The 23,510-nt window shown below is 37.3% G+C and overlaps 1 protein-coding gene across 1 annotated transcript; it reads left to right on the top strand.

Moving 5' to 3' along the window:
* Nucleotides 1-16,031: 16,031 nt before the first annotated feature.
* Nucleotides 16,032-21,440, top strand: LOC139710603 (dual specificity protein phosphatase 3-like). The gene is made up of 5 exons (XM_071622529.1): nt 16,032-16,081; nt 17,731-18,017; nt 19,206-19,320; nt 19,817-19,931; nt 20,627-21,440. The coding sequence occupies exons 2-5, from the start codon at nt 17,878-17,880 to the stop codon at nt 20,815-20,817; spliced, it is 561 nt and encodes a 186-aa protein (XP_071478630.1). The 5' UTR covers nt 16,032-16,081; nt 17,731-17,877; the 3' UTR covers nt 20,818-21,440.
* Nucleotides 21,441-23,510: the final 2,070 nt, after the last annotated feature.

Raw genomic sequence — 23,510 nt, 5'->3', positions numbered from 1 at the left:
GTATCAATACTAGTAGTCTGATGCTAATAGTTGCAGGATAATGTCACTTCTTCCAATACACCACCCAGGCTGGTCAGTCTACCTCTGTACACATCGTATACAAGATGGCGACCCTTGAATAGCGAGATAAAAATATGAAGACATGGAATGCACGGCTGGACTGTCAACGTTTACCGGATCGGTCTCTCCTTCCATGTAACCTTCTTGTTGGCATGAGCATTTATCACGCCACAGCAAAGCCACAATGCTACGCGTGATGTTAAATTCGCGGTTCAACCTCAAAGCGCGAAAAGCGCGAAAATAAAACCAGCGCGAAAGAAACCACTTTTACAGTAGTATATAGCTCAGCGTTGATCGCCAACGGTAAGTGTCTTGTACGCAAGCGAGAGACGCACTTTATAGGACACTGCTCTGGTTTGTACATAGTTGCTACTGACGAGACAACGGATACAAAACAAACAGAAGAAGAATGATAAAGAAACAAAAAGAACAAGAGGTAGCAGTGAGCTGTTCTCCTACCTCAGGGAACAATGGACTACAGGCTTCTGGCACAAAGGTGTTTGACTTTCTTGCTGTTTACACACTTTCCTCGTTTGAGACCATGAAGTTTTTTATAGCTTGGCCTCAGTTTTTTGTTCCTTTTGTCAAGCTTCAACACGTTTGTTGTGGCATGCATAATTGTGTCACTATCATGTTCTGTCTCTTCAGCCATTTACAATAGTGAAAAGTAACTGTTTCTTGCATTCTTTATAATTCTCTATTATACTAGTGTATCTGATGTACTATTTCAGCCAACCATTACTTAAGGAAAAGAAGTCATTTGCATGACGGGATTTCAGACAGACTTGATTTTAGTAAATTCAGATTGCGTGTACCAGTTGCGGTTCTCAAAATTTCGATTTATTGATGGAAATAGAGTCATTGCTTGAAGTTTATTTGTTTAAGGGGGTGGAGATTCCCTGTTTGTTATCAGAAACACTTTGATTCCTGTTGCAACCCTGGTCTCTTCCCTTCCATGTAACGTTATATCGTTTGATGTATAGTTCTGTGTCATAATTTTTGCTACCCCGAATACATAAATTTGTGTCGTATACTGTATTATATATAATGCATTATTGATAACAATGGTTATAAAGGTTGGCATGATCACAAATTATTGGCCTATACTTGAAGAGTTTGTTTGCAAAAACCGATAAGTCCACATTTGCCAAATGGAGATATATGCGATTAAAGGTCAAGAAAAATAAAGAGAATAATAAGAAAATGTTTGCTTCTTTTGACCATAACTTCAAAAATGTACCTTTATATGTAGTGACCAATATATCATTTACTCTAGTAAAAGGTATTATTTTGTATTTTATGACAGAGATCGTACTTCAAAATCTTCAAAAATGGACATATCGGTTTTTTGCAAACAAACCCTTCACTTTATACTTACATGATGCTTTTATGTTTGTTGCACCCTTGATATATTATTTCAATAATTGGAAAACTTCAAAAAGTTTTATCTGACATGTGGAAAGGCATGCCCGAGGCAAAGGACTATTTTGTAAAGTTCCATATCCTGCTTGATTCTGAAGATAGGGAACGCTGTGGTATAGTGGATAAGACTCCCGACTCCCGATCGGAGGACCTGAGTTCGATTACCGCCCAGGGCTTACGTCCTTCAACAAGACGTTTTTTTACCCACCATGTCCCTCTCCCACACACTAAGAAATCAGGGTTCAAAATTGAACCTCTAGGCGTGATGCAATAGCAGCACCCCTTTTCCCTCAAAATTTGAACCCCTGTCTAGGGTTCAATTTTGAACCCCATAAAAATGAACCCTCTGAATTCAAAACTGAACCTCAAGGTTTATTTTTTATGGGGTTCAAAATTGAAAAATTGAAAATTGAAAATTGAAAATCATAAAAATGAACCCTCTGAGTTTAAAACTGAACCTCAAGGTTTATTTTTTGCACCCAGGCAGGTTAAAAATTGAACCTCTGAAGGATACATTGTTCAACCTCAAGGTTGTAAAAAGGTTCATTCTTCCACCCAAAAGGGTTAATTCTTGAACTTTTCAGATATCAAAATTGAACCCTTTGCGGTGCATCTACGCTCCCTGGTTTTTATTTTTCCTCCTTAATGGGTTATATATATATATATATATATATATATATATATATAAAGTATATATGTAACCCATTGAGGAAAAATAAAAACCAGGGAGCGAAGATGCACCGCAAAGGGTTCAATTTTGAATACATGCATGTATTAAATAGACATATATGGGTGAGAATTTTGAACGATGTACAATTGCCAATTTTCGCACCTTATGACATTATTTCCCTTAGAACACGCCAGGATGACCTAAGAAACCAGATTTTTTCATGTCATCTCAAAGATTGGTAAATTTCCTTTCAGGAAATGTATGGTCTGGTTGACTTTTGCCTGATATTTTTCATTTGACAAGGACTTAAAGCGTAAAAATACGGTAAAAACGCTATTTTCACAATAATTTTTGTTTTTCAAACTAATGATGTGCCCGTTTTATGGTACGTGGCATCTAATATCTGACCATGTTCTGGATCTGACATATCATGAGTATGTATCACAAAATTATAAGAAATTTATGAGCACGTATAAAATTACAGAGAACAATTGAAATATCAAAGCACTAAACAGACGAACGTCCGTGATGCTCTTCTTTCTATCGCTGCTCCAAATTCTACTTTGTTGTCCCAATTGTAATGTATACAAAAATTTGGTGTTCCACCTAATAAACATATCCTGCAAAAATTGTACGTCTGCTGGCTGTACATGGGCCGTTACATTCTTTTATACAAAATTATACTCAGTTTTCGTCACGGACGTGCTTCCGCTATTTTCTGGTAAAGATCGCAGCCCATTAAACGTTATTAGCGATATCGTTCTGAGTCGTAATGAACTAAGATCTAGCCACAAGATAATATGTTTGTTTTGAGTTTCTGTCCATCCTTTGTCCAATAGGAACCGAAATTATATTTTTAGACGAACCTCCGAGAAAAAAAGAACGTCCGTGATGATTAAAACGTTTTCGAGTGGGACACCATCTTGCTTTGATGGCGGAGGTACATTTTGCCTTTGGCTCTCTTGCAGAGGAGCTGCATGTCATTTTTGGAGCGGACTGAGGTTTGTCCGCAGTTTTTGAACCATGCAATTCACCGAGAACCAAGCAAATAATTATTTTTTTTTTCTCTGAAAATTCACCTCCTGTTCCCCCTCTGAGCAATACATATGTTGTAAGGATGTCAAAATTCTTATAATTTGGATCGACAATACCTTTTCAAAATTTTGAAAAAGTTAGGAATGCTAGGTATTCTCTGCCGATTAGTTATTCGTCCTGGAACATGACCCTAGTTGTAGAACGAACGTCCGTGACAATTTCAGCGAACGTCCGTGACGTATGCAACCCCACCGATAAGGTATAATTTGTCCCGAAAATGTCCTGTATTCTATAAAACTTTTGGCTCCAATAGCGACACGGAAAGTTTTACAAAATAAACAATGAGTTTAGAGCAGTAGTCTCAGAATTTTTAAGGCGTTATGTGATCATGATGAACAAACAGTTGAAAATTTACCTACAGTTTTACGATTATTGTCCCTCTGTTTATACAAAAAACAGCTTAACGCTGAAAACAAAGTTATAGGAAAATGGAATTTTGTGTAATCTGTAATTTCGGTGCATTTAAATTTCTTTCTAATGAGGTTCTGGAGACAATTTGTACTGTTACAAGTTCTGAAAGTTTCTTTCACGGACGTTCTGTCCGAGAAAGGAAATTTCTGATAATTACAAATATATCACTGCTCATTAAGTTAATGTTACTTGAAAATATCACCAAATCACCGAGTCTCTCATACCTAAAAGTGAATAACGTTCAGCTCTCAATTTACCTGTAATATCAAACGGAAAACATTTTGGTCACGGATGTTCGTTTGTAGAATAAGTCAATGGATTACATAGTAGGAGAAAGAGGATCAGTGCAACTTTTTAGTGACAGGTGCTCCAAGTGTTTATCTTTTGAGTATGGTAGCTGCCGTCTCAAACAGAACACATCCAGTTTTGGTCTCCATAACGGACGTTCGCTGTAATTGTCATGATATTCAATGCCTTAATTCATTCTTATTTTTCTCTTCATGACGATTTTTCTCTCATTCCCTCAATAGCCTGAACATGCTGCGACCAAACAGAAAACAAAAACGAAACAAAACAAACCAAAACAAATCCGAAAAGTGCTACGTAATCACATGAAATGACGGAAGAAGTCTGTAATGGGCATATGTTGAATAAGAAACGGAAAAGTTTCAAAAGGACGTGGAAGCATTTGAATGAAAATGACTGAGTAACAGAGAAGGGATCGAGCACAACAAACAGAGAAAAGAATTGCCAGTGCACTCCCATTTTACCAAATTCCTCTGAAGAAGTTTTTTTGTTTGTTCGTTTGTTTATTTTTTTATTCATCGAAATGCCGTCACAAGCGAACAAAAATAATGCAGTATACAATTATTGTCTGATGAAAACACGCAAATCCTCCGCTTATCATGACATAGTGTTATTTTATACCCATCAATGAAAATCAATCTTAATTTTTAATTCTTTCTACGATTGTTTTTTTCATTTTACATTTAAGAAACAGAGAGATTGTAAATTTGTTTGTGCTTTTGTGCTTACTTTGAAAACACATGCTAAAAAAACAGTGATTAAGAATAGTTTAAAGTTTGCACTTTGATACGTTTGCTCTTCCAAAGATCCGTTAATCCGAATGTCCAAAGGTTTGTTATTCCGAAAAAAAAAACCGTAGTTAATTCAGAAGGTTTCTTATTAAAAATGTTCTTATTCCGAAAGTTTGTTAGTCCGAAAATTAAGAATTAAGGTTCATTACTTTTAGGTCCGTTCTTCTAAAAGTGGAATTGGCCTGACATTCATTTAGGTACAAAACGGTTATCATGGGGTTTGGAAATTTGGAAGAATTGTTCGTTAACTTGTTTCTCCACATTGGGATAAGTGAACCTGATCGTTCATGTTCCAATTAATAAACCTTTCGATTAATCTTCCGAGATTCCTATCATTTACCGAATAAAAAAGCTTCATGATTATACGAACTCTATCAATTTTCGGATTGACAAACTGCATGAATAACGAGCCTCCGAAATGACGCGCAACAAAATGTTTAATATAACAAACCATATTGTATAATATCGAAATCACAAACATCCATCCAAGTTATATGGACTTATTGTGTCTTGGTATGACGAAACTTCGCAGTATCGAACCTAATATAATTGCTGACTAATATAATAACACAAATTCTCCTCGGTAACAGTGTGTAACACAAGGAGCAAACGCAGAGGGATTTCTTCCTGACGTATTCGTTTGCCCTCTCCAGCTAAACTTCGTATTTCTATAACGGAGCACATTTCTTTTTTTTTTCTATGTTAATCTTATGTCATAATTACCTGTGACCATGTTCGTTAAAAGCAAATTTTGCATTGTAGACTTAAGATAACAAATTTAGGACCTGAATCTTTACTTCGTGATAACGAAATTTTGATAAATATATTCGTTCTCAAGGATGGACTACGTCACTGAGATTACACGTACGTTTCTACTTTCATTTACGAGAGATGGAAAAAATGTTTTCTTTGATTTCTCAGTATGAGAAGATAAACAAGCTTTTATAATTGAGAATTGGTAATATCTATTCTGGATATTGCGGAGGAGTTTGTTCTTGACATGAAATTGCGGTTGGTTGTGAGTAGAATGCGTTTCCAACTCAAGAGAGCTGCATTGTTCAATATCTTGTTTGTTCCGAACGTCCGTGAGCTATATGCGAACCTCCGTGATGAAAACTATGCTATGTTTGTTGGGTTATCGAGACTGCCTAGATCAGATACATGATAGAAGGGTATGTTATTATTTGGGAGTGAGGATTAAAGTATGGGATAGTGAAATAAGAGGTCGAAATATTGAGTTTCCGTAAAATGCGCGTAAAGTGAAGAAAGTGTTTAGCGGAAGAGCAATATTTCAACAGAAATGACGAATTTGGTTGAATCATCAGTTGTCTACCATTACGTACTGGTTAAGAGTACAAGCTTGATATTCTCCCAACACGTTCACCTGTCCCTTAAGATATTTCGTTACGATTTTGAACTGAATCAGATCGTTGCAAACTATGTTAAATGGTATTCAAATGTAAGTGCAGTACTATTCCCCACGGACGTTCGCTGCTCTGGACATGGTTAACTTCCTCGGTGAATAAAAACTTGTTCCTCTGGGAAAATCCCAGTATAATTGGGTTCATATTAAAGCTTGAGTTATACTCTTTCAGGTAAGGAAAATGATTTGGAGAATTTCCTACTTTTTAAAATTTGCCTTGTTTTGGCTCAATTGTACATCGTTCAAAATTCTGACCCATATATATATATATATATATATATATATATATATTATATACAATATTACATACAATATGTATATATATTATAATATCCTGCTGAAATAATGGAGATGTTCAAGCTTAAAGTACAGCACAGTGTTCAGAGTTGTTCAATCAAACACATACTCCTTAACAATGCCACCACCAATTCATTGTACATGCTGCTCATACTTCATGTTTGGCACACACTTTGCACAGAGAAATTAAAACATATCTGCATCACAGATGATTACATTTCATGTTTGTTTAATAAAGTCTTGGGATGATAAAAAACGAGGAAAATTGAATAAAGAGAAATTCCCAATTTTCGTACATTATCTAAGTACAGTTCATCATTTGGTACATACAAACTTGTCACTTTCATTTGTCAAGATGGATGCATTTCTCCATTCACACTAAAATGCACATGTATTAATTTCATAGGCTAGGTTTTCATCATTCAAAACAAAGAATTAAGTCAAATCAAGTTTTTGCATTATAATGTAATACATGTACAATTAAGAAAGTTAAATACAATACATGTACATAACATATACTCATATAGTAATGGAATACAATGTATATCTAAATTTTGTAAATAAGGGAAAACAATATTCCCTGATGAAAAAAAAAAATGTATCAAACATCTGTCATTATATTATCATTACATCATTTCAATTCCCTATAAGAATTTCTTTATGACAAAAAATAAACATAAAAATCTCTCCCAGCAGAAAAAAATGAAACATTTGCAATCCATGTGCGTTGTGCAAAAAGTACACTTTTATCATCTAAAGAAAGCAGAGCTGTTAATTCCAGATGTTGCATTTGCAAGCAGTTACAACACAGTGAATTCAGGTAAAAAAATAAAACAGTTGAATAAAAGGTATACATGTACATTACAAAACCTTCATGGTTAGTTTCCACATGCATAGAAGGAAACAAAATGGCCACGATACTTTCCAGCTACATGTATATGCAAATGAATGAAAATATTTCATAAATTAAAGATTAATATCTAGAGACCTTCAAAAAAGAAGGATCATTAACAAGTTATCAAAGCACAGTACACAAATATTGGTAGGATTTCCGTGAACACATCTTTACATGGCTAATGTTTACATACTATAATTGTAAAGGTTAGTATCCTCACCTGTTACATAACAGAAGGAAAAGAAGGATACCAAGTTTGCTGAAACTGCAATAAAATAAATAATCAACACCACTAATACACACACACATGCAAATTGTGACAAGCAAAAAAGGAAAAAGGACCCCCCCCCCCCCTTCCTCTAACAGCATCCAATTAACCCAAAGTATGGGGATATGTCTATTCCATCGATATAGGGATGGCATTTGTAACTAGAATCACATTGTACGAGATATGATAGAAGAGAGAGGAACACTCAGAGATAATAGTAGGATAGCATAGGCAGGATAGGAGAGGCATAAAACAGGAAGGTACAGGAATTGTCCAGCTTTATACAGAAAGTTTGAATGATACCACTGTACTACAGTGTAATTCTCAGTGCTGGCTCAAGGCTAAAATTCATCTTCCACCCAAAACATCAAAATGCAGCTTATATTCATAAGCAAGAAAGACAAGAAAACCAAACTACTCTAGCTGCAAGAATTTCTATAACAACCTCGAGGATGATAGTACTGTACAAAGTGTCAGCATACAAAACAATACATTTTTTTTTTTAGTGTTTTAGTCATTTAGGCAGAGGATGATACACAATGCAAAGCAGATACAAGTATTAACTCATCACGATACAAGTAGCCACAGGGTTGTAACTCTACAGTGATTTCTTTAAAATCATTCGATGAAGTGTTCTTCACAATACAATATTACCTGCCAGTATACTACACTGATTTTATAAAGACTGTTTCAGACTGTAGTTGATTGCCCTGGACAAAGGTTTCATCATGGATGCATCTGTAGAACTGAGTGAAGTTGTAGCGATTCATTCCACGAAGACAGCTGAAGAAGGTGCCTCAGTCATGCAGAATACCTGGGGGAAAACAACAACAACAACAAAAGTGTTACACTCTCCTCTGTATAGTGATGCAAAAATGTACAATATATCATACATTTATTGAGAAGATTAATTTCTGGGAGGAAGGAAAACACAAAATTGAACATTTCTATGGGTTGCACTTTCCTGACAAATCACAAGTACAACACACTCTACACACCCTCTTAAGCTTAAATTTGATTGTAGGGTAACAATCTCAAAACAATGTTATACTACATGTACAATGTAATTCTAGAACTTTAATAGACCATACACTCTACACTGAAAATTTGAAAATGCTCTGCCATCTGGATGAAATATATGCCAATGAAGAACAGGTGAAGTCAAAATTACTTGTGAGGGCCATCAACCCTCTCCATGAAAAAGGTCATACTGATCATGTACCGAGTTTTCACATTCAATGCAAAAATGCAGATTAACCTTGAACTGGGAACAACTGTTGATTGAGAGAAGAGAGATGACCAGTCCAGTCGTATACTAGTACTGGGACAAACGTCTTGTCCAGGATCATCCTCCTTTTATGTTGATGCAGTGACTGCATCAGCAATTCGGTACAGCGTATTTGGCCCAGTATACACTGGACTCCTGTTATAATGAGGTCCTCAGGGCCTACAGTTTTCTTTCGTTTTATCAAAGTTTTGTTGCAACCAAACAAGTAAACAATAAAGCAACAAATGTAGAGCCAATAACATTATGGCGTCAATTTCAATTTTGTTGTAACATTATTTATCAGAACAGGAGTGCACTGTGTGTATGTATAAAGACTGATGCATTAAAGAGTTCCATAAATAATGCATCTGAACATACAATGCAAAAAAAAAAAATGAGACACAGCAGTCTCGTGATCAACTCACAGTATTGTTCTTTGGCAGATCCAGTACAGGTCAGTTGCAGGTTTGAATAGGTGGCAGCGACATATGGCAGCAGACTTTTCCGGACTTTGCGAAATGTTGGCAAGGTTTCTTTCTTCCTTGGCGTTATAGTGTTGCGATTCCTGCGTTAAATCTATTAAGCACATGTACAAAAGTAAACCGAATACATGGTATGTCATCTTTGATAATCCAACTAAAAAACAACAGTAATGTAGAGCTGTGCAAGAAAGAATTGGATGCTATATACATGGCCACAGGAACCAGGGGGACTCGGGCCCCTAATTTTTCGGCACAATACAAAGGAAAACATTATAATTGTCCCCACTTCAGGTCCCCATCCCCCCCCCCTCAACTTTCTTTACCCGAAAGTGTGTAAGTGGCACTAGAAAGAAATACATGTAGATAAAAACCTGGAAGTGTGAGCACCATAAGGATCTGTTTTTGCGCTGAATACTTTTTTGTTTTGTTTTGTTTTGTTTTTTGCTTGTAAGCTGAAACCTGGAAGTGTCACCAGAAGTTGCATTCAAGGCCTTTTTTTTTTTTGCTTGTTAGCTCATGAAACTAGGAAGTACCCCCCCCCCCCCCCCACTTTTGAAAACCTTCCGCCAACAGTGATACAAAGACTCTGCATGGCATACTGCAATTAATCTTACAAGATTAACCATTCGATCTTTGCAACTCTTACAGATAATTAATGCTGCATTTGCAACATTCATAAGAAAACAGTTTTTATATCAAAGGGAGCAAAAGTGCATTTTCCTGGCCTGCAGAGAAAAATCACCTTTGCCTTGGTGTCACAAGTAGAGAAGAAGCTTTGACATCAGGTTTCATACCGAGAATACTCCCAGAGAGTAGGATGCAGTTCAGCGCAGCATAGTCCATAATGAAACAAACAACATCCTTCATTTGCTGTAAGGACAAGGATGCTTCAAACACCTTTGACCTGAAGAAAGAAAGAAAGAAAGGGGAAAAAGAAAGAAACTTGCAATGGTAACACAGAAATTTGAATTTATATTGAACTGTTCATGTGCAATAGGCCCTATAACAAATCTGCAGGTAACAGTGCCGTCAATGCGATACAAAGCATAAGGGTCTGAGTAACGCATGGGTGTATGCAAGGGGGGGTCGGGAGGGTCGTACGACCCCCCCAAATTTTCAAAATGTCCACTTTTTGTAAAAGACATTTTTGTTTTTTGAGGGCTTTTTACTCTATATAGGCCTACAACAGGGAAAAAAGTGACCGGTGTTCCAGCAAATTGTCAAAAACCTCGTAAATTTCGTAACTTAGTTTTAATATGCCATAATTTACCTTATTTCTAAGCCGCACTGCCATGCCGAAAAAGTCACTTTTGTATGCACCAAATGGCCCCATTTTAAGATACAAAATTCAAAAACTCCCTACCGTGGGAGGGGGGACACCCCCCTCCCACACCCTCCCCCCGCTCGGTCGCTCCGCTCCCTCGCAAAGGCAAAGGTCCAAAAATTTTTATTACAACCCCCCCAGAAAAAATCCTGGATACACCCCTGTAACGTACATTTGTTGTACCGGTACGGGTACCAATTGTAACCTCAAATTTACCACCACCCACCACTTTAATATGTAGATGAATGATGTCTGCACAGCGCATGGTGATGTCAATAGGCTATAAAGTAATATAGATTGCTCACACTTAATACAATGTACTAGTCTGCTACATGACGTACAACGCTGCTGGCAACTTGTATTTTCACTTCGAAATCAGTATAATTATGATCGACTGTTGTTCACCATGTCCATAGATATAAAGTTTGTGCCATAAAGTTTATACATGTACTGTAGATCTACTTGAAATATCTTTTCTTTTTTTCTCTCTCTCTTTTAATTTTTTTTTTTGATAATCAGTACCGGTATCATCAGCTTCACACCCTTGCCACACTGACACAGCTAAACCTTTTAGTCTAGCTAGTCGGCCACTATATACCGTACAAGAAACTTTATTATACCAGTATAGGATTTTACTGTACTCAGTCTGCACTACTGTGGTACTTGGTACTGACTGCGGCACTGTGCAACCAAACCCAATTAAGAAGGAATTTCTTTCACACTGATGATTACTAGCTGTACCTCCTCTGCCTTAGTACAGTTTGATGCACACTCTCTCATTCAGTGTTTCAATCACCGGTATCCGTATCATGTGTGTCACCGCCGACCGCGACTCTCACACAGCTTATCATGCAGACTGTATCAGGGGCATGCAGATATGACTAGTGACAATGCGCGATCGAGTCTTAGTCCCATACACAGTTGTACACTGTGGGAGCCCGAATGCTTCGAGTTCGGGCAGGTCGCAGCAGTTAATAGCCTACTGACTCTGTAGACTGTCTCATATAAGCACATGCAATAGAAGACGAAACAGTATCACAAATCACTATACATTAAACTACCATTACATTAAACAATGCAAACTGTTTTGCCTTATTTCTTGTCGATAGTCTCACTCAGAATGCGTGAGACTTGGTAACTCTGCTAAATGGCAGTACAGTAGCAAGCAGTAGTAACCGTAAAGAGGCCCGTATTACTTCCCATTTATAGGTCATAATCAATTTGCATGTACAGTGTATTAATACACGCGTGAACGTGGTAACAAAGAACGGCACGACAAACGATTGAAATTAGGCCTATTACCGAAGAATTGAAGGATCTAGCCGTACAGAAGCAACCCAAATATGTCATGATTTACAAAGTGATCATTTACTCACCTTAGTCTTGTATAAATCAGCAAGTCTTGCAACGGAAAAGCCCCGCTTCAATGCAATTGCACGGGAGTTCTAGAACGAAATGGAAGTGAACTGTCGCGACGCTTTGCTTTGTGACACGTATACACATACTGTACAGTAGCTAGCTTGCTGTATGCCTCGATCGTCTTCTCTGATGTGAGTGATTGGTTAATTTCCGGGATTGGCGTGTTAGTCTTTGCTCACGTACTGTTTATGAAACTGGCACGAACAAAAAATGCTATTTCATTTTATCAAACACCAACAAACATCTTTATATTGATTGATTTGCAATCTTAAAGATGAACATCATCCACAATTCAAATCACTACTGATACTGCATTACAAATCATAACATGTTTGAACGCAACACTATGATCTAGGTTTTTGTAGCAGACTAACTCTTCTATTTGGAGACGTTCAAAAATTAAACTTTCTCAAAGGTGAACCCCATTCGGAGTAAATAGCACCCATAGAAGTTAAATATTCAACCCTAGTCCACGCAAGGGTGCATTGGGTCAAATTCAACCCCAAATTGAACCCTGATTTCTTAGTGTGCAGGTGTATAAAATAACCTGACAACACTAGGGTAATAATAATGGCAGGGCCCTCTGGTAGAGCAGTGGTAACACTGAAGAGGCTTCCCTGGGTAAATAAGACCTTCTTATCATTATTATTATTATCATTATTATTATTATTGTTATTATTATCATCATTATGATCATCATCATCATTATTATTATAATTACTATTAATTGTCATTGTTATTATTACAGTGTATCATTATTATTACTATTATCATTCAATTCAATTCAATAGTTTATTTCCACCATCAAAAAGAAAAGAAAAAGAACTTGATTCAAAGCGGTACAAGCTGTCGATTTGTCTTTCATTCGTCTGATAAGGGCTTTTTTTTTTCAAATACAATATAAAATATATATGCACGAATAATGTCATAAAAAAGAAACAGTGCACTTTGTCATGACAACAAAATAGTAAATAATAGATTATAACGATGGAAAACAGTGTTCCACTAAAAAGCCAAGCTTGTAAGACGTGGAACACTGGAACACACACACACACACACACACACACACATACACACACAAACACAAAACCCGACAGCACCAATTTATTATACCAATAAAATATATTCATATTAAATTCTTCTCTATGATGCTGATACTATCAACAATACTTATTATGATTTTAGAATGCAAACATATAAACTGTATGATATATCACACTTATGGCACAGACACTATAAGGCCAGGTATGCCATCAGAAAATTATTGACCGAAAAGGAAGATATACACGCGGCCACACAAAACATAACGACAACAACAACAAAAATACCTTTTAAATGATATATTGGTAACTACATTATAAAGGTACATTTTTGAAGTTATTGTCAAAAGAAGCAAACAATTTCTTATTAATCTCTTTATTTTTCTTGACCTTTAATCGCAAATATCTCCATTTGGCAAATATGGACTTATCGGTTTTTGCGAACAAACTCTTCAAATATTTTTTTTAAGTTTACACTTAAATGTATCTAACTTAGTGTTAGTATCATCATCATCATTATAGGCCCTATAGACCAAAGCACAATATGTGAGTTAAGTTTTCCTCTTCTATAATGTCTTTGACAATTTAATCATTCAAGCATACATTTCTTCTTCTTCTTCTCCTTCTTCTTCTTCTTCTTCTTCTTCTTCTTCTTCTTTAGCATCAGGTCCTTTAGGTACGTGATGATTCAGTAACAGAATTTTAAGTTATCCAGATTTGCGATTGCTGTTGTTGCTGTCTTTTGTTACTACACCGCTGCCAGTGACCTTCACATTCCATTTTGTTTCTGTTTATGAACCCTATGAAGCCACTCCTTCGCCCATTATTAAATTTCAACCAAATTTGGTGACTTTTCCTATTGCAAATTAACATTTTAGTATATAATTTAGCAATGTTTCGCTATTGCAGGTTGCCATAATTAGGAAACAGTAAACTGACAGCCATCGCCATGTCAGTCTGATTTTGCGTCCTTTCTTTTCAACCTGTTTCAAATATAATTAAAATAATTATAACAGTGGATGAAATGGGTGGTTTCTTATGTAATTTGTTGAAGAAGAAAAATGTGAAGTAATTATGGCTGTGAATGGCCCTGAAATGGTTCTCTATTATTTCCTTTGTTTTATGTGACATAGACATCAAACAATATATCAGAGATAATCCCAAGATTACCCCTTTATTTTGTGTCATTTTGAATTATTCACACAAGTTATGCCTGGGGTGTAGTATCATTTGTTTATCACCTGTATCATTAATCTGCAAATTCAAAATTCCAATATCATGGAAATGTGAAATGTGATAACTATCGCATGTCAACTATCACAAACAATGCATCACAGGTCTCATGATGTATTATTCATTACTGTAATGAATAACACCCCATGCGGTGACCTTGAGAAATTTCATCTATAATAAATAATGAAGTTTGTCTTGCTTATCATTAATTTGTCGCAAATATAAAGAATGATTGGTCTATAACAAGACATATAGATTGGGGATACAGAAATTATACAGAAAAGTCATGTTTTGACCATATTTCTATATATTTCTTTATAATATCTTGGTAAACAGCGCCTTCATGGGTATGGGTGACCTTGAAAAAGTTCAGATGCAGGCTCATTTAGAGTTTGAGTTGCTCTACCCATGTGCCAAATATGACTGTGAAACATTGCATAATAACGAAGTTATATGGGGGTACAATATTGCCCTCCCCCCCCCCCCCTTCGGCCTTGAAAGAGTCAAAATAGCATGAGCTTTATATAGGATTAATGTTTGAGTATTGTTTTAGTGATAATTATTTCAAATTGGCTATGCAGAATTTGTAGGCCCTATCTATTTCCTTTTACAACAATTTTCTTTCCCCATTATACAAAAAAAAAAACAAGTAAATGTTTATACTGTGGACTATCTCTTAGGTTATATTTTGAGTAAATTAAGTGAATGGTTTAGAGATAAACGAATCAAAAGTACACACTTAAAGGGAAGGTACAGTATTGGTGGAGATGAGAATTTCGCTTTTGACTTTTTGCGAGATGCCAAGAAAACACTTATGATATGGTACAGAGCATACCATTTTAAGAGGAATTTAAAGTTTATTTGATGAAAATAGGGTTTGGAATGACCGAAACATCCAAAAACAAAGTAAAACTAAGAGATCGTAATAAAGTGTGGGTCACACACTCAGAATCAACCATTTCAAAACCAATTTTCATCAAATAAACGTTGAATTCCTCAAAGAATTACAATAGTCATGCTCTTTCATATTATAAGAGGTTTCTCGTTATCCCACCAAAAATGTTAGAAACCTGAAATTAGGTCTCAACCAAAACTCATACGACCCCTTTAACATGACAAAAGGAGGGGTATTTAAACATTCACTAGTTATATTATTCATGGCACATTGTTAATATAATTATATAAAAACACAACAATGAGTGTTGAGGATACTGACTGACGCGAATACTCGGCCGAAGACGTGCATTGATTTAGGCCTATGGAGGTGTTTGGGAATAAACTTGCTTGTTTGTTTTTTGTTCATTTCTCTTTGTTTGGGTTCTTGTTTGTTTTGGTTGTGTTTGTTTTGCTTTGGGTTGTTATTTTCCTTTTTTCCGTCTCTCAGTTTTGAAAAAAAAAAAAAAAAAAAACCCACAAACAAACCCTCCCTATTCCCACCGCCACCGCACTCTATGGAATCCCTCATACAAATTTGTATTACGTACTCAGTACTCCGTCAATACGATTACTTAGTATGACCCCGCCCACCAATCCGCCACTGCATATTAAAGCACGGCATGCATGCGGCACACTGCAAAAACTGGCGGGGCTCTTATAAGTTTGCCATAATAACAAGCGCAGCTACACAGCGTCAGACCTATCCTACTGTGTTGCATATATCGGACGAATTCAAAAGTTTGTGAGTGAATTGCTTCGTAATGACAATGTTTTGTATTCTATTAACATATCTGAGAGCACCTACCTTGAAAACCGTTTTGTTGAAAGTATTGAACCAAAATTTTATGCGGCTTTTAATGCTGAGTTCAGCCTGAAATCAGGATAACGACTGAATAGACTGGGTTTCTGTACGATAGTCCCATAGCTTGCATTTGATGTTTGTTTTCATGGCTGCTGCACTGTCTTCATGCATTGCAATGCAATCGGCCTAGATAATCTAGAACTAGACCTTGTCGGCCTATCTGTTTCAGTATCAGAAAGAGAGGGAATCGAGAGCTGAGCAACATTTAGTCAACCTCCAAGTCCAACAATCATTCAGGGCAAAAAGGGCCAAGCAAGGGAGAGGCATGGCAGAAGAAGGAGTTCCTCAATGAGTTCCAGGGCAGTGCCAGTGCAGTGGTAGACTGATTCCTTTATTTTATTAAACCGTTGAGGTCGGACTGATTTTGCTACAACACGCATTTCCTATAGACACATACCTGAGTTTTCTACTCGGGACTCATCCTCAACGGGTTAAGAACCCACCCACTGGGGTCTTCCAATTCCATTTGCATATAAATTTATATCATAGAATACACAAACCAATCAAAATGCTATAAGGAAAAGAGTGTGACCTGTGGTCAAAATCAAAGAAAGAACCAATCAATGGAAAGTAAAGATGAGGTGATCATGAACTGAACTTAAACGTGAATGGGAACCGAACAAAAGAGTCGTGAAGTATGGAGATTGGTGAGATGTGAAGGTAGTGGAAAGTGTATAATTGATAGGCACAAGGAAGGGGAAAGGAATTTGGATGTATGGGAGGCAGAGACTCCAACTCTCCTGTTTTCGACGGGAGATCTCCCGCCGAAAGCCCATTTTTGCACAATCTCCCGTTCTCCCGTTTGAGATTTGATTTCTCCGGCCCTGGCTCTGTGTCTCCCGGTGGAAAGGATTTCTTACTTATTTCTATCGTATGTTGAAAAAATAAGCCTTAGATAGCACCAGAGAACATCTAGAATCCTAGGAACTTCGCACACTTCAAATTGGAGTCTCCCATTTGCTAGGGGTTTCGGGCAGGAGAATCTCCAGATCAGAAGGTGCTTGGGGTTGGAGTCTCTGGGGAGGCTAAGTGTGAGAGGAAATGATAAGGAGCATGTGTGGAAAATAAACTCTTAGATGGAAAGCTAAAAGAAAAATGAATTTGATACAGATCTTTGGATCAATTTTATGCTTTTGCACTAAAATTTAAAGTTTACATGAATGATTTCTAGCAGGTGATGTTATTTGTTGTAGCTATCATTCTAATCATAGCTAGTAATATGAAAATTAAACTTTAATATCGTATGTGAGACAAATGGGGGCGTGCCAAAGCTTTCAATGTACTGCTGCATTTGGCGATTTATTGATCGGTTTGAGGGGGTTGTAGGTTTGAGTAGAATTATGTGAAGTTGTCACGCCGCCGGACGTGTGAACGTGGCACATGAAGAGTCAAAATTAAAGTTTAATTTTCATATTACTAGCTATGAGTAGAATGATCCATGATGACTACAACAAATAACATTGATCATTCATCTTAACATTTATTCTTTTTTTGTTTCCTTGTTTGTTTTGTAATTTTGTGCATTCCAGATATTGCCTGATATTCACAGGAAACAGAGGGCTCTACTACTACTCATAGGTGAACATAAACTCAAGCGCATTACGACCCCACGACTAGGTACTTCTCTTTCTGGTGTCTTCGTGCCGGGAGGGTGGTTACCACGACAACGGACATCCATGGGAAATAGGATGACATCATCCACACCCGTCTGTACCGTGCATGAGCTGGAGGAGATCTTGTGGGCAAATGGAATGTCGTATTCCCGGAGACTGAACAGTGTGGACATGGTCTACAAAGATATCTTCATAGGTGGAGAGTAAGTCCCCCTGTAGCTCAGCTTATGTCAAATTCTACCTTTCCTTGGCAAAAGGAAGTATGTACTAAGGTGTTTGAAGAATTTGAATTCCAGAATAGATGAATGATATTTTCAAAGTTTTTAAAGTGAGGCCATCATCAGATAGAGACAAAAATATAATCTTTAATTAATTATGCATTGTATAGCAAATCTAGGGTTTTGTCTTCTTTCAGATGAACGCCGCTTGATAGTCTATCTCCTCAGAAAAAGCAAGCTGAAATGTGACAGGAATGGTGTCACTAGAACTACTTTCATTGCACGGTAGCATTTGGCGATTTATCAAACGGTTTGGATGGGTTTGTGGGTTTGAGTAGAATATGCAACTTTGCACACCGTTGACTTAGTCAGGCATGCGAATGTGGCACATAAAGAGTCTAATACTATTATGCATGAGACCATGCATCACAAAACCACCAAAAAAAATTGCACCTCTTGATTTTACGTTTAGAAGGACTAATAAAAAAGGTGAAATGCATCAAACCAAGTCAGTCCGGAATTTTTTGTATTTTCTGAAAGAGCTACATGTATCCTTCTTCTACAGTATTCTTTAGTTTGGGATCATAACATGAATGGGAAAGTGTGTTTTCACCAGTTTTTCTACAACCCTTTTTGAGGGGAGAGTAGAATGATCAGGTATGTCTGAGAGTCCCCTTTTCATTTCTTGTAATCCTTTGCACACTCTTCACTTTCAAGTCTAATAACTTTTGAAAGGATAAGGCTACTTCTTTGAAAGTTGGCTTTAATCATGGACAAAATGTGTTAATAGAACATGCTCAATTTCAGCTTAATCTGATACCGTAATTCCTTCATTGTTGGTGCACTGGTGGTTTACATCCTGTGTTTTGTCCCTTTCATCGCACACCCTGTACTTCAGAGCCTTTTTTCCTCAGTTCACACTTTTCCAGAGTGTGTGCTTTCTTTCCAGTATTTAGGTAGGCTTGGGGAGTCCATCTGAACTAAGTTATGCATCATTTTAAAGCTTAGAGTCTGCTCTTTCAGAATCTGCCCTTAACTAAGAATCCATGTTTGGTGACTTTTTGTTGCTTTTGTGATGCAGGGTCACATCTACACATTATATCAGTGAACACTTCTCCTTTTCAATTACATCACTTTGCAAACTGTCAAACAACACATCATTTTATCTTGCAGGTTCATAGCCAAGGACAAAGCAAGACTGAAGCAGCTGGGAATTACGCACATCATTAATTGTGCCCAGGGTACAGGACACGCCTTTCTAGTTGACACTGACCAGGAGTATTATGAGGTACGTCCATACTGGACATTAAAAGAAACAATGAAAGAAAAAGGAAAGGTTGCCATTGACAATATGAATCAAGGTTGTTAAAGGCTCAGGTGAGCTATTGTGATCACTCTCCATCCGGCGTCCGGCGTCCGTCCGGCGTGCGTAAATTTTTTACATTTTCGTCTTCTTCTTGAGAACCCCATGACGAATTTTCACTAACTTGGCAGGTAGCTTCCCCAGGGGGATAGAATCACAGTTTGTTCATTTGGGCACCATGCCTCTCCTGGGGGCCCCCAGGGGGGCCCGAACCCTCCAAAATCAAGAAATCTTTAAAAGGCTTCTTCTGTAGAACCAGAAGTGATAGAGCTCAGTTAATATTATGAGTTAGTACATTAATGACTGTAGTTTCAAGTTTGTTCATGGCAGAATCAGGAGAGCCCCCGACACACAAGTAGTGGCACACACGATATATACAGTTCAGTTTATTTATTTTATTTTTTGTATCCTTATGGCACAGGATGTGAACATTAAGTTTCTGGGCCTCCCTGTTTGCGACACCCACATGGCCAACATCAAGCAGCACTTCGAGACGGCTGCAAGGTTCATGGACGACGCTCTCCAGAAAGGCGAGGGTAGGGGACAATCATTTTCATCATTTCTGACCAAAAATAGAATACTGTGATGGGTTGATATTCAGTAATATATATTTGTGGAGACATCGTGAAGATTGGACCCCCTGCTGACCTTTTTTCCCATTTCTGACCTTTGACCTCTGCGTGAGTGTCTGTGTTTTTGTACTGTTCTTGTGTGGTATTTTATATAGCCTAAGGCAGAAAGTAGTTTATTCAAAAATACTGACTTAATTCATTGTTTCAAGTTCAATCATGAAGTTGTTTCGGGCTATTAGATGCATAGTTTCTTGGGGCATGCAACCGATATGCAATCACAGCAAGCAGAAATGAGTATGTGATATGTCTTTTATGATAACATATGTTTTGGTCAACACAAATATGATTCTGATAATATTGAATGGAATTTTTCGGTCTAGAGCAATTACCCCCTTCCCTTTTAATACCCTAACCTTAATCCTAATCCTGAACCTAGTCCTAACCCTAACCGGAAATCTAATCCTAAACTTAACACTAACCATAATCTTTATTCTAATATTCTACCCTTATCACTATCTAATCACATCTAGCCAGTAAGGGGGGGGGGGGGGGGGGGGTAATTGCCCTCATACAGAATTTTCATAAAGGATAGAAATGAAATAAAAATGGCCCATATATATCTAAGATGAGTTATGTGCTACAACCTCGCTGATTGACAGGAAGGGTGTTGGTGCACTGTTACCAGGGCATCAGTCGGTCGGCAACCATCGTCATCGCATACCTCATGTTGCGGCACGGGATGACTGCGCAGGATGCCACGCGGACGGTGCGAGAGCGGCGCGACATCTCGCCCAACAGCGGCTTCCTCCAACAGCTCTGCACACTGCACCGTAAGCTCCACCGAAAGTAGCTCTCTCCTCCCGACCTGTAATTCTTCTGTGATATACGTGAAGGGACACTTCCACTTCACACGTCCGTCATGTGATCAGATTGCCTTTCATGTTTTCACTGGTGTTTGTTACTAACTGATATCAGATATAATCATGGATTCAAAATGATATTTATACTTGTATATAAACATATTATGTGACCCGCTACAACAAAATGATCCGAAAGTCGGGGGAGGTTGAATTTCTGAAAATGACGTGACATTATTCTGTTACTCTTCTGCTTTAATTGCATAGATAACACAACACATATATCAACGATTTAAGAGAGCATGTCATCTGGTGTAGGAAATCAAGGTCGAGGATGGGAGGTTGAGAAAAACACCTTTAAAGTTTTCCTTCCGAAGCAATTGTGATCGAGGGGAGGTATTAGACAGTTTTCACCTCTTGACAATAAAAGGAATGCCCCTAGCAACCTCTGTGATGTTCATTCAACCTTAGCACCAGTGGTCTACGCACGACCAATAAGTAACCAGGATGCCATGAACTCATCAATAAGATCACTCTCTCGTTGCTAGAGGCAGAGTCTATCTGCGCTCTATATCCAAATCTTAGGACACATTTCTGCTCTGTTTAAACCCGGAAAATCATGGCCCAGAAAAATGTTACTTTCTTCCCTATCCTTTGTTACTTGCCTTCTTAATTTTGGAAGATGATAGACAAAACATTACACTGTGAAATTATGTAAAAAACAGAAAGATGAGGGTTTTGCCCGATTTTGATGATCTGACTGGGCTGAACTATGAGCGACTTTCAGATCCTTTCGATGTGGCGGGTCACATATTATTTTTTGTGACGCCAGTTTTCCTCTATGTGGTGCGTAATATGCAGAAAAACAGAACAAATTTTTTTCTTTCAAACCCAAACATGGCAGAAAGGAAAAAAAGATATTACATGTACCTCCTGCATCATCATTGACAATGTAGGTTGCCAGTAGTTTGTCTGTCTCATCTCAATTATACTGTGATGGTGAAAAAGTTTCAAAAAAAGAAAGAGAAAAGGTAGCTAGTAACTACTCTCCCAGCTACTTTAAAGCCACTATAATATGTGCAAGTAAGATCTACATATCTTTCACTGATAGCGAATTATCTGTAATGTGTCTTATTTTTTCAACAACCAACTAATACAGTACTTTTGTTTGTTTGTCTTTGTCATGTTTAGATCTTTACACGTAAATGCAAAGAAAGAGGTTATTGCTAACAAACAAACAACCAAGCGAAGAAGGAAACATTTTTATTATAATTGATAACTTTTGATGGGATTGCAGTCATTATTTTGCCGTAATGAGCACAATATTTTCTGGTTCCTTTTACGTAAAAGATGTAAGGGTAGCAATTCTTGCTAGAATTGCACTTTCTCATAGCAGCAACCAATCAGAAAGCAGGATTTTGGTCATTACCACGACACTTGCCATTTTAACGCGATTTGCGATCATTGCTGCAACATTTTCTTTTTTCTCTTTAATGAACTAGGGCTATGGTGTTGCTTGTAATTAGGTCATTTGATAAAGTCATGATCGTGTCTAAATCAAAGGGAATTTTTTTGTACCCCTCAGTCGGATTTACATCAAGGTTTGTATCATTCATTGATTAAATCGTTACCTATAGCTTTTTTTATCCAATAATGCACAGCACTGTACGCCTGTGCCCAGGCATCACTGAAGTCCTGTATGCACATTTTACACGCGAAACTATCGGTTTCGGATTTCTGAATTTATGCCTCAATTTTTCGAGTCAGGTCTTAAAAACAGTCAACCAGACCAGTCGATTACACGTCCCCTTTCATTCAAAGTGTTTGCCTTCATATTCAATGCATTTGCATAGCATACTGCATGGTCTGTGTATTCTTGTACATTATGATATGCCTGTATGTTTCTGTGTATATGTGTGTGTGTGTGTATGTGTGTGTGTGTGTGTGTGTGTTTGAATCATCAATGTAATGTCAGAAAGTACTACTGGTTGCTATGGTAACACAGTCTTGCCATGCATGTTTGTGTGTTTCACTTTGTGTGTGTGTGTTTGTTTGTTTTGGTGTTTGTTTGTTTGTTTTCAGTTGACATTATTTATAAAACAGCTGTGTAATTCAGTTGTTTGCCCAGCAAGATTCTGCAGAGCAAGAACAAGTCAACTTTATTTTGAAGTGAAATTTGATACATTTGTTATGTCTATTCAGTTTTGAAAATTGCTATTTTAAAGAGAGACATGCATATTCTGAGTCCATCATGAAAAAAGACCAACCATAGTGGTCGATCAGAAGGCAAAAGTTTTCCAAAGTAACAATGACAATGACGTAATGATGATAATTGATTCAAAATTAGTTGCCACATTTTCAATTGTTCAATATTCTCACCAAATTCCTGATGCTGAAACATGTGTTTAAGAATATGATAGGAAGTACCACTTGTGAAGTTCAGTGCATTATCCAAGCACAAGAACCAGCCTTTTATTGACTCTGAAGTCTTTTACCACATTCATGAAGAGTTTGCGTACCTAGGCTCCAAGCCACAGTTTGCCAAACATTTTCATTTGCATCTGCTAAACCGTTGAGAGCAGGCTGATTTTGCTTTAGCCTGCATTTTCCAAAGACACTCGCCCACATAAACACAAGACTAGTCTTCAACAGGTTACCCCCCAAAAAAAACAAACAAAAACAAATA

Source organism: Diadema antillarum, unplaced genomic scaffold (assembly GCF_040938485.1).
Source record: "Diadema antillarum isolate AM-2024a unplaced genomic scaffold, OU_Dant_1.0 scf00000039, whole genome shotgun sequence".
NCBI lineage: Eukaryota > Metazoa > Echinodermata > Echinoidea > Diadematoida > Diadematidae > Diadema > Diadema antillarum.
The sequence above is the reverse complement of the archived record's forward strand: the minus strand, read 5'-3'. Positions and strand labels throughout refer to the sequence as shown.